This window comes from Oncorhynchus mykiss, chromosome 15 (assembly GCF_013265735.2).
Source record: "Oncorhynchus mykiss isolate Arlee chromosome 15, USDA_OmykA_1.1, whole genome shotgun sequence".
Classification (NCBI taxonomy): Eukaryota; Metazoa; Chordata; class Actinopteri; order Salmoniformes; family Salmonidae; genus Oncorhynchus; species Oncorhynchus mykiss.
Window position 1 is genome coordinate 18,113,034 of NC_048579.1, and position 12,779 is coordinate 18,125,812.

The 12,779-nt window shown below is 42.9% G+C and overlaps 1 protein-coding gene across 1 annotated transcript in view; it reads left to right on the top strand.

The window, feature by feature from the left end:
- Positions 1 to 12,779, top strand: part of dnah5l (dynein, axonemal, heavy chain 5 like) — a 69,675-nt gene that overhangs the window by 11,347 nt on the left and 45,549 nt on the right. The window contains exons 14-25 of the mRNA XM_036943917.1: positions 7,366 to 7,485; positions 7,657 to 7,858; positions 8,478 to 8,573; positions 8,699 to 8,872; positions 9,797 to 9,886; positions 10,211 to 10,366; positions 10,753 to 10,892; positions 11,104 to 11,255; positions 11,530 to 11,737; positions 12,015 to 12,102; positions 12,276 to 12,399; positions 12,605 to 12,774. Coding sequence (XP_036799812.1) covers positions 7,366 to 7,485; positions 7,657 to 7,858; positions 8,478 to 8,573; positions 8,699 to 8,872; positions 9,797 to 9,886; positions 10,211 to 10,366; positions 10,753 to 10,892; positions 11,104 to 11,255; positions 11,530 to 11,737; positions 12,015 to 12,102; positions 12,276 to 12,399; positions 12,605 to 12,774 — 1,720 coding nt within the window. The remainder of the gene's footprint in view (positions 1 to 7,365; positions 7,486 to 7,656; positions 7,859 to 8,477; positions 8,574 to 8,698; positions 8,873 to 9,796; positions 9,887 to 10,210; positions 10,367 to 10,752; positions 10,893 to 11,103; positions 11,256 to 11,529; positions 11,738 to 12,014; positions 12,103 to 12,275; positions 12,400 to 12,604; positions 12,775 to 12,779) is intronic.

Consider the following 12,779-nt stretch of genomic DNA (forward strand, 5'->3'; position numbering starts at 1 on the left):
TTTGAGTACTTGTCTGACATGCTTTGTGTGTTCTTGAAGGGAGCTCGAAAAGATGAGGATGTCATCCAAGTAAACAAACACGTATATGTTAAGCATATCCCTAAGCACATCGTTTATGAGCGCTTGGAACACAGCCGGGGCGTTGGTCAGGCCGAAGGGCATCACCAAGTATTCGTAGTGACCAGTAGGCGTGTTGAAAGCGGTCTTCCACTCGTCACCGGGTCTGATCCGCACAAGATGGTATGCGTTCCGCAGGTCAAGCCTAGTGAAGACAACTGCTTCCTGGAGCAGCTCAAAGGCTGTGGCCATAAGGGGTAGCGGGTAGCGGTTACGGACGGTTATGGCATTTAGTCCCCGGTAGTCGATGCAAGGACGTAATCCACCGTCTTTTTTGGCCACAAAGAAAAACCCTGCTCCCGCCGGCGAGGTGGATGGACGCATGAGGCCTGCTGCCAGAGCGTCCTTGATGTAGGTATCCATAGCAGCTCGTTCGGGAGGAGATAGGGAAAGATCCGACCCCTGGGGGGGCAGGTGCCCAGAAACATGGGGCAATCGTAAGGTCTATGGGGTGGTAGCATGGTGGCCCTCTGTTTGCTAAATACCGGTTTGAGGTCATGGTAACACTCGGGAACTCGGGACAGGTCGATGGATTCTAGAGACTCGGGAGGAGAACTCGGGGAACTCGGGAAGATACAAGTGGCTTGGCACGTAGGACCCCACTGCTTGATAGTGCCCACAGACCAGTCGATGTGAGGGTTATGGCTGTGAAGCCAGGGGTATCCAAGGACAAGAGGGAACTCGGAACAGGAGATCAGATGACAGTTCATCACTTCCTGGTGTTGAGAAACTGAAAGTCGCACGGGGGTAGTGACACGTGTGACAAGTCCAGATCCCAAAGGGCTTACATCCAATGTAGTAACCCTCATGGGGTCAATTAGAGGATTCAGCGGGAACGCCATTCTCCTTCACCAAGACACCATCCATGAAGTTACCTGCGGCTCCAGAGTCTACCAAGGCTTGAAGGGGAAGCTCGTGGTTGTCCCAGGAAAGGGTGACTGGAATGAGCAGGCGGGAGTTGGATGGATGGGAGAAGGTTATATTTCCCGTTACAATCCTCCCAGGCCTGCACGGGACAGTGAGTTTCCCTGGAGCCCGGGACACGTGGAGCGGAAATGGCCTGGTTTGCCGCAATATAGACAGCATCAAGAATGCTGAGTTGCATCCAAAGAACATCATACCTACTGTGAAGCATGGGGGTGGAAACATCATGCTTTGGGGCTGTTTTTCTGCAAAGGGACCAGGACGACTGATCTGTGTAAAGGAAAGAATGAATGGGGCCATGTATCGTGAGATTTTGAGGGAAAACCTCCTTCCATCAGCAAGGGCATTGAAGATGAAACGTGGCTGGGTCTTTCAGCATGACAATGATCCCAAACACACCGCCCGGGCAACGAAGGAGTGGCTTCGTAAGAAGCAGTTCAAGGTCCTGGAGTGGACTAGCCAGTCTCCAGATCTCAACCCCATAGAAAATCTTTGGAGGGAGTTGAAAGTCCATGTTGCCCAGCAACAGCCTGCTCAAGAGGAGACATGCATGGAGGAATGGGCCAAAATACCAGCAACAGTGTGTGAAAACCTTGTGAAGACTTACAGAAAACATTTGTCCTCTGTCATTACCAGCAAAGGGTATATAACAAAGTATTGAGACATTTTTGTTATTGACCAAATACGTATTTTCCACCGTAATTTGCAAATAAATTCATAAAAAATCCTACAATGTGATTTTCTGGATTTATTTTTCTCATTTTGTCTGTCATAGTTGAAGTGTACCTATGATGGAAATTACAGGCCTCTCTCATCTTTTTAAGTGGGAGAACTTGCACAATTGGTGGCTGACTAAATACTTTTTTGCCCCACTGTGTATATATATATATATATATATTTATTATGTTACGTTAGTCGTATTCTAAAATGGATTAAATAGTTTGTTCCCTCAACAATCTACACACAATACCCCACAATGACAAAGCAAAAACAGGTTTTAAGAATCGCAGATGTATTAAAAATAAAAAATGTAAATAAAATATTTACATAAATATTCATACGCTTTGCTCAGTACTTTGTTGAAGCACCTTTGGCAGCGATTACAGCTTCGAGACTTCTTGTGTATGACACTACATGCTTGGCACACCTGTATTTGGTGAGTTTCTCCCATTCTTCTCAGCAGATCCTCTCAAGCTCTGTCAGGTTGGATGGGGAGCGTTGCTGCACAGCTATTTTCAGGTCTCTCCAGAGATGTTAGATCGGGTTCAAGTCCGGGCTCTGGCTGGGTCACTCAAGGACATTCAGAGACTGTCCCAAAGCCACTCCTGCATTGTCTTAGCTGTGTGCTTAGGGTCCTTGTCCTGTTGGAAGGTGAACCGTCAACCCAGTCTGAGGTCCTGAGCGCTCTGGAGCAGGTTTTCATCAAGGATCTCTCTGTTCTTTTCTCTGTTCATCTTTCCCTCACTGGTCTCCCAGTCCCTACCGCTGAAAAACATCCCCACAGCATGATGCTGCCACCACCATGATTTACCATAGGGATGGTGTCAGGTTTCCTCCAGACGTGACGTTTGGCGTTCAGGCAAAATAGTTCAATCCTGGTTTCATCAGACCAGAGAATCTGGAATCCTTTGGAATCCTTTGGGTGCCTTTTGGCAAACTCCAAGCAGGCTGTCATTTACCTTTTACTGAGGAGTGGCTTCCGTCTGGCCACTCTACCATAAAGGCCTGATTGGTGGAGTGCTGCAGAGATGGTTGTCATTCTGGAAGGTTCTCCCATCTTCACAGAAGAACTCTGGAGCTCTGTCAGAGTGACCATCGGGTTCTTGGTCACCTCTCTGACCAAGGCCCTTCTCCCCCGCTTGCTCAGTTTGGCTGGGCGGTCAGCTCTAGGAAGAGTCTTGGTGGTTCCAGACTTCCATTTAAAAACGCTGAAGGCCACTGTGTTCTTGCGGACCTTCAATGCTGCAGACATTTTTTGGTACACTTCCCCAGATCTGTGCCTCGACACAATCCTGTCTCTGAGCTCTACGGACAATTCCTTCGACCTTATGGCTTGGTTTATGTTCTGACATGCATTGTCAACTGTGGAACCTTATATAGACAGGTGTGTGCCTTAATGGAAACAGGATGCACCTGAGCTCAATTTCGAGTCTCATAGCAAAGGGTCTGAACACTTAATAAGGTATTTCTGTTTTTTTATTTTTAATACATTTGCAGACATTTCTAAAAACCTGTTCTCGTTTTGTCATTGTGCAGTATTGTGTGTAGATAAATGAGGAAAAAATTAAATGTAATGCATTTTAGAATAAGGCTGTAACGTAACAAAATGTGGAAAAAGTGAAGGCGTCTAAATCCTTCCCAAATGCACTGTGTGTGTATGTATATATATTGGGGTCACTAAGAGGCCATTGTGGAGGCCAGGTCATCTGATGCAGCACTCCATCACTCTCCTTCTTGTTCAAATAGCCCGTACACAGCCTGGAGGTGGATGTGTGATGGTGTGGGAGTAATTTGCTGGTGACACAGTGAGTGATTTATTTAGAATTCAAGGCACACTTAACCAGCATGGCTACCACAGCATTCTGCAGTGATATACCATCCCATGTGGTTTACGCTTAGTGGGACTATAATTTGTTTTTCAACAGGACAATGACCCAACACACCTCCAGGCTGTGTTAAGGCTATTTGACCAACGTCTTTTTGAGGGCTATTTGAGTGCTGCACCAGATGACCTTGGCCTCCACAATCACCCGACCTCAACCCAATTGAGATGGTTTGGGATGAGTTGGACTGCAGAGGGAAGGAAAAGCAGCCAACAAGTGCTCAGCATATGTGGAAACTCCTTCAAGACTGTCGGAAAAGCATTCCTCATGAAGCTGGCTGAGAGACATCAAGGCAAAGGGTGGCTAATTTGAAGAATCTAAAATCTAAAATATATTCTGATTTGTTTAACTCTTTTTGATTACGAGATGATTCCATATGTGTGTGACTGACGGTTTCAAATCAGTCTTATGTAGCAAAATATGAAATTGTGTTTTTTGCATTGGATAAAAGTAGAGACGCAACGCTACAAAATGGTATATCATACACTACAGTTGAGGAACAATGGGGAAGAAATTTGGCTTTGGAAGTTGATAAACGTGATAAACTATAGCTAACCAAGCAAATAGCTCTTTCTGTCAAAATTAGAAAAGTGTAATATCTGAAAATGTATCTAGCTAGACTATCTTATACATCATTCATTGTTGGACGCGTCTCCTGTCAGATGCGATGATTGCCCTTAGTTTGAAGACGTAACCCAGAGACAGGTGTTTTATCCATCTCTTTAGCTATCATACATTCCACTGATTTCAAAACTCAGTCCTCCAGAAAGCGATACATTTAAAAAAGCAGTGTTAGACAGGATTACCTAGACATACTGACCAGCTGAAATTGACAGAAGCGTGCTATATGGCAGACCAATCCAAACTCATCTCTCGGCATGTCCAGCCCACTCATTATCTTAACCAATCATGGCTAGCGGGAAGGTTGCTCACTTTTTCCGTGTTTGAGAAGGCATTTCTGACAAAAAAAAACATTTTAAAAAATTTAAAAAGTTTACATTAGTAGTGACCCGTGTTTAAAGCTTGGGAAATCTTTTTGTATCCAAATCCGGCTTTAAACTTCTTCACAACAGTATCTCGGACCTGCCTGGTGTGTTCCTTGTTCTTCATGATGCTCTCTGCGCTTTAACGGACCTCTGAGACTATCACAGTGCAGGTGCATTTATACGCATTTAGACTTGATTACACACAGGTGGATTGTATTTATCATCATTAGTCATTTAGGTCAACATTGGATCATTCAGAGATCCTCACTGAACTTCTGGAGAGAGTTTGCTGCACTGAAAGTAAAGGGGCTGAATAATTTTGCACGCCCAATTTTTCAGTTTTTGATTTGTTAAAAAAGTTTGAAATATCCAATAAATGTCGTTCCACTTCATGATTGTGTCCCACTTGTTGTTGATTCTTCACAAAAAAATACAGTTTTATATCTTTATGTTTGAAGCCTGAAATGTGGCAAAAGGTCGCAAAGTTCAAGGGGGCCAAATACTTTCGCAAGGCACTGTATATACACACACACACACAGTGGCAAGAAAACTGTATGTGAAACCTTTGGAATTACCTGGATTTATGCATAGATTTGTCATAAAAGTTGATCTGATCTTCATCTAAGTCACAACAATAGACAAACACAGTCTGCTTAAACTAATAACACACAAACAATTATATGTTTTTATGTCTTTATTGAACGCACTGTGTAAACATTCACAGTGCAGGGTGGAAAATGTATGTGAACCCTTGGATTTAATAACTGGTTGACCCTCCCTTTTGCAGCAATAACCTCAACCAAACATTGTCTGTCGGAGCGGATCAGACCTGCACAACGGTCAGGAGGAATTTTGGACCATTTGTCTTTACAAAACCATGTCAGTTCAGAAATATTATTGGGATGTCTGCTGTGAACCGCTCTTTTGAGGTCATGCCACAGAATCTCAATCGGTTGAGGTCAGGACTCTGACTTGGCCACTCCAAAATGCATATTTTTTTCTGTTAAAGCCATTCTGTTGTTGATTTACTTCTGTGTTTTTTGTCGTTGTCCTGTTGCATCACTCAACTTGTTGAGTTTCAATTGGCAGACAGATAGCCTAACATTCTCCTGCAAAATGTCTTGATTAAGTTGGGAAACCCCGATGCTCCCTCCACTATACTTTACAGTGGGGAGGAAGTTTTGATGTTGGTGTGCTGTGCCTTTTTTTCTCCACACATAGTGTTATGTCTTCCTTCCAAATAACTCAACTGTAGTTTCATCTGTCCACAAAATATTTTGCCAGTAGCGCTGTGGAACATCCAGGTGCTCTTTTGCAAACCTCAGACGTGCAGCAATGCTTTTTTTTTTTGGACAGCAGTGGCTTCTTCCGTGGTGTCCTCCCATGAACACCATTCTTGTTTAGTGTTTTACGTATCGTAGACTCATCAACAGAGACGTTAGCATGTCCCAGAGATTTCTGTAAGTCTTTCGCTGATACTCTAGGATTCTTCTTATCCTCATTGAGTATTCTGCGATGTGTTCTTGCAGTCATCTTTGCAAGACAGCCACTCTTAGGGAGAGTAGCAACAGGGCTGAACTTTCTCCATTTATAGACAATTTGCCTTACCGTAGACTGATCAACATCTAGGCTTTCAGAGATACTTTTGTAACCATTTCCTGCTTTATGCAAGTCAACAATTCTTAATCTTAGGTATTTTGAGATCTCTTTCATTCCAGGGATGGTTCACATCAGGCAATGCTCCTTGTGAATAGCAAACTCACATTTTGTGAGTGTTTTTTCTAGGGCAAGGCAGCTCTAACCAACATCTCCAATCAATTGTCTCATTGATTGGACTTGAGGTTAGCTGACTCCTGACTCCAATTAGCTTTTGGAGAAGTCATTAGCCTAGGGGTTCACATACTTTTCCCAACCTACACTGTGCAAGTTTAAATTTTGTATTCAATATAGACAAGAAAAATACAATAATTTGTGTGTTATTAGTTTAAGCACACAGTGTTTGTCTATTGTTGTGACTTAGATGAAGATCAGATCAAATTTGATGACCAATTTATGCAGAAATCCAGGAAATTCCAAAGGGTTCACATACTTTTTCTTGCCACTGTATATATACTGTATGCCATAATTCTACCACATTATACACATAAATATACCCCATATGAATCAATCTCCATGTGTGACAAATTAAACCCTGAATGAAAAATATTGATTTATTTTGCAATTTAACAAACTGCAGCTATAAAACCGTTTCGACCTATTTCCGTAAAGTAAGTAAGCCTCTGAGATTGAAATAGGGATGCAGGCAATTTTTCAGCACAGTCATGGTATGCAAGCAATATTATAAGTCACCCAATAACTTCTTGCAGAAAGTGGCCCTGCTTTCCAACTCAAAGACTCTGTAAACTGCAGTACTATGCTCATATTTCAGGACAAATCTACTCTGAAAAATGTTGCTTCATTCATAAGTACATTTGTCTATTCTAGAGGACATTCAAATGAAAGCAGTTAATTTTACATTATAGCTTCCAACTAATCAACAATTATGGTGATGCATGTGAGGTCATGTTTAAAATTGTTTTTAAGTAAAGTAAACCTACGACTGTGCCAAGCAACTATTGCGAAATAAATATTATAGTATAATTATATTATTCACACTCTGGAAGGATTTCTATGCCTTATTTGTTAGCATATGGAACCGTGTTACTGAAGGACGTCTATGGCATGTCTCCTCTCAGAAACGAGATGTTGAGGAAGATCAGAGAATGCACACAGCTCAACCAGGAGTATCAGCTGTGCTTCCAGAGGGTGCGAGAGAAGCTTCGGGACAACCCCAACGACAAGCAGTTTGAGTTCAGGTAAACAAAACAAAAAAGTAGACGATTTGGAGAAATTAGACCCGGGTCAATTACCTATGCTTTTCTTTTCCTATTCTCAGTTACATGTAAAAACTGTTTTTTTAACCAATAAAATAGTTCAAAAACGAATTGAGCACACCTCAAATAAACACTTCATCTGTGTCACTGCAGTGAGAATTACATCTTCGGCAAATTCGACACATTCTGCAAGCGACTGGAGAAGATTGCAGACATGGCCTCCATTTTGGAGGACCTCGCATCTCTGCAACACATGAAAGTGGAGGGGATCGAGAAGATCTTTGTTCGCTATCAGACCATTGTGACCACCACCAAGTCCAAGACCTACAATGTGCTTGACCACCGCAAGTTGGAGGTGCTATTTTATTTTATTTATATATTTTACCTATATTTTACCAGGCAGGTCAATTAAGAAAAACATTGCATTTACAATGATTGCCTGGAGAGACATAAAGCCTACTGTGGGGCAGGGGGTGGGGATACAAATAAAACACAGACGGAAGACACTTGGCAACAGTACAGATACATCACCAGACACACAGTGGAAGCAAAGCACATCACGACAAGAAAGGCATCGCCGCATGACATGAAGAGAGTCCTATGGCAACAAGCACCATGGCACAAACAATGTTAAGGGCAGACAACAGAACAAGAGAAAACAACAAAGTGTCAGACCACAATACAAGTAGCATAGCACTACTGAATAGCCAAATGGATAGATAGAGGCAACAAATAATAGCAGCGCAAGCAGCCAGTCAGAAAACAGAGTGAGAGTGTCCATGATTGAGTCCTTAATATCAAATGTATGATGAAGTGCTGGTTGTAAAAACAGACGATAATCTGGCTATTACAACTGCCATAACTCCATGAAATTGTAATATAATGGTTTCTGTGAGGGTTTTAAATTGATCAAAAGCGTTGTATTGAATTGCCTCTGAATTGTGTGAGTGCTACAGATCCTGCTCTTTGCTCAGTTTGACAGTGACTACACAGAGTTCAAGTTCCAGATCCAAGGACTCTTCCAGTCTCTCCAATCATTGCTAGTGGCCTGGTTTGAGCAGTCACTAACCGTGAGTTCTCACTGATCCAAAAGTCTCTATGACATCTAAGGGTACCAGCTAATCTCGAATTGTAAAGCAAGTTTCTATGATGATTCGTCACCTTTCACCTCGCTGAATTCTTTCTCTACCATTAGACTGAGCGAATGCTTGACCTCCTCTCCAAGTTTGAGAATGGCGTCGGTAAGCAGCTGGACCTCACAGACAAATACATGGCAGTACTGCAGCGCTATAGCCGAGACCTGGAGCTTGTCAGGAAGCTCTATCAAAAGCAGAAGGACAACCCTCCCATTCCGCGAAACATGCCTCCTGTGAGTCCATGTAGTCCAACTTTTCGTAAATGTGCTGCACATAGCAAATTGGTAGCATTTCATGATAAAAGCATGATGAATTATGTGTTTTTCTTCCAGCATTCAACTAACACATTCACTGTTTTGTTATAGTATAATGTACTCAGACCTCTGTGGCCACTGCAAAATACATTTCACACATTTGCTGGCTGCCCACAGAGCTTTGCAGCACTTCCTCAGTAAATTTGATGTGCGGTGACTATGGTGTTAATGTCAAAGCCTGTATGAAAGAGGATCTAAAGCAGAGCTCTACAACCCTGTTCCTGGAGAGCAACCGTCCAGTATATTTTTCACATCTGATTATAATAATTAGCTGGTTGATGAGATGAATCCAGTTAGAACCAACCCGGGTTGGAGTGAAAACCTACAGGAGGGTAACTCTTCAGGAACAGGGTTGGAGTGAAAACCTATAGGAGGGTAACTCTTCAGGAACAGGGTTGGAGTGAAAACCTATAGGAGGGTAACTCTTCAGGAACAGGGTTGGAGTGAAAACCTACAGGAGGGTAGCTCTTCAGGAACAGGGTTGGAGTGAAAACCTACAGGAGGGTAACTCTTCAGGAACAGGGTTGGAGTGAAAACCTACAGGAGGGTAACTCTTCAGGAACAGGGTTGGAGTGAAAACCTACAGGAGGGTAGCTCTTCAGGAACAGGGTTGGAGTGAAAACCTACAGGAGGGTAGCTCTTCAGGAACAGGGTTGGAGTGAAAACCTACAGGAGGGTAGCTCTTCAGGAACAGGGTTGGAGAGCCCTGATATAATGCATTTATCCCTTTTCAGACATTTAAGGCATACTAAACATACAGTGTGAAGAACATGGACAGCACATACAGAATGTCAAGAGTCTTTTTGGTCTTCATAGGTTTTAAAATGCTTCTCTCTCTGGCAGGTTGCAGGGAAGATTATGTGGTCGCGGCAACTATTCCGAAAGATTGAGTTACCTATGTCTATCCTGAAAAACAAAATGGACATTCTAAAGGTAGTCTTTTACAATTTCAACAACATTTCCTCAATTGTTTTGTTTGATATGTAACCCTAAATGAGGTAGATGTGATACTTTGGGTTGACACTTTTCAAACTTTGTGTTTTCTGAATTCATACTTTTGTGTGGGAAGCAAAACAAAGGAAATTAATGAAATGTGATATCTACAGTACCTAATTTGTATGGTCCCCAAAGAAAAATATGGTTTCATTTATACTCTCATTATATTTAGAATGCATGCCCAGTACATTGCGTCATTCTGAGCAGTATGCTAGTGTAGATATTGTTACAGAGACTCGTGCTTCTCTTTTTGTCTGGCAGACCCCTGAGATGAGGAAGGTGATCAGAAGCTATAACAAGATGGCCGCCGTTCTCCTTGAGTTCGAGCTCCTGTACCACAGAGGCTGGAGCCAAGCCGTGGAGATGGGCCGTCACGGCCTGAATGCATCGCTGCTTGTCAGAGACCCAGAAACAAAGGTTCTGCCCATTCCAAAGTGCCGCTAATGTCGACATTATATTCAGATAATGGCCCTTTCCTTAGAGGCCAAAGCTATAGAACTAAGCAACACCTTGCATTATATTTGATAATGTTAACATTATTTAAGTGTGTGTTGTGCAAATTTGAGATTTACATAAAAAATGTTGTCATTTAGCAGACGCTCTTATTCTTAGCGACTTACAGGAGCAATTAGGGTTAAGTGCCTTGCTCAATGACACATCGGCAGATTTTTCACATAGTTGGCTCGTGGATTCGAACCTGCAACCTTTCCATTATTGGCCCAACGCTCTTAACCGCTAGGCCTACACTTTCCGATTTCACTCTGTTAACTCACCCTTCAATATTGTGATTCTTGCTTGCCCAGAAGATATATGTTAATCTTGACTCCTTGGTCCTGGAGGTTCTGCATGAGGCTAAGTGCATGCATAAGCTTGGCATCGCGGTCCCAACTGTGATCCTGAATATGTGTGCCAAAGAAGTCGAGCTGAAGGCCCAGCAAAACAGGTGAGATATTATTGATTGAATCAAGTGTTTCAGTAATCAGTAAAGTGTTGATCTAAACCAAAACACCCTGTATCTCCCAGGACCAGGTTTGGTGACCAGGTGTTGACTATGGGTCTAATGTACAATACATGTCTATTTTTTACAACAGTTGAAGCAAAAATGCACATGGTATCATAGAGGATGTTTTAATAGTGAAATTCCTTTGTCCCAGGCTACAGGAAATGCTGCAGGACTTTGAAGCAGTCTTATCCAGGATCCCTCCCATCCTCCTCCCCCTGATGCAGCCCTTCATCAGACACGTGGAGAACTCTCTCTCCCCAGGGCTCACTACTCTCTCCTGGACATCACTCAACACCGACAGATGTGAGAGCAGTTTACTGTAGTTTACTGGTAAAATTCGACAGGGTTCTCCTATTCCAGTCCTGGAGACGGTTGTACAGTATGTGTGCAGGCGTTAGTTCCAACCCTGTGGTAATACACCTGATTCAGCTAATCATAACTCATAAGGAGGATTATGATTGGGTTAAATATCTGAATCAGGTGTGTTACTGCAGGGCTGGATTTAAGCATTGAATCTGGGATTGTGTTCTTTCAGTAATATTCAGACTTAACCAAACAAACTGTCCTTTTCTTGTAGTCATAGAGAATGTATATGGAGTACTGCAAGAACTGGAGCAAGTTGCAAAGGTTGCCATGGATACACTGGAGTGTCGCATCGAGAGAATCCTACAGGCCATGTCGTCCACTGCCCTGCTGGTGCTGCCCGAGGATATGCCCGTTTCATCCCAAAACTTTCATAGCCAGGCTGAGGAAACTGTGAGGTCTGCTGGGAAGGCACTGAGCATGTGAGTGCTGACTGAGCTCTACAAATTATACAGAAAGGTCAATTATGCCTATGTTTGGTTAGTCCAATATGTGAAATCTTAGTGTCATTACATGGTTTGATATGAACTTGCAACAAGTGACCAACAGACAAAGGAAAATAAAGGATTGGTGTTTTCAGAGTAATCGTCTCTCTATTACCATTACCAAAAACAGCATCATTGATCAAATCATCAGGGTATCATTGTTTGAAACGTTTGCTCAGTTTCACTTCAGCTGTTTATCTTGATTTCACTGCAGCCAAAGTAAACAAGTGGAAATGTCTATGTACGAGATGACTGACGAGCTGAAAAAGAGGATGACGCCAGCGGAAGTAGTCAACCTAAAGGTGGGTTAGTGTGACTGACTCGTTGAACAGCGCAAGTTTTCAGGTCTCAGGACAGAGTTACTTTACACACAAGTGTGGTTCAAGAAACCACCTCTGTTACATTAGCAGTAAACGCACAACTACACCTGTCAACAATGAGCCTTTGTGTAACGCCTCAATGTTCTCTGATTCAGGGGTCTCTCCAGTGTCTACACCCGGATGCTAAACAGAAGACACGCTGCCAGTTGTGTCTAGCCTGTTGCTTTTACAACCTGATGGCTCAGCTGTGCCAGAGGAACACAGAGGCCCTGGTCAAAGGTGAGATTTCCAATTGTTCTTTTACCTATGTGAGGTCATCAGGGTTGGGATCAACTCTGTTTTAATCAAACCAAGACATTAATTCAAATGCAATAATTCAATGAAAACAATACACATTGGCAATAATAGTTAGTTGCTTTTGACTGAGTACCAAAACTGCCCTAAACTGACGTATGTTTTCCTATAATCATTTACATTTTCATAGCTACAAGGTCATCCCTTGATTCTCTGAGGCGAAGGCTTCATGTGGCGAGTTCCAAGTACCAGTCGTCCTCGTACCTGAGTCGACCACAGGTCCAGGTTCCTCTCTTCGAGGCCTCTATTCAGCTGGCCATTCCCAACATCGTCCTCAAGCCCAGTCTAGAGGACATCCAGGTGCT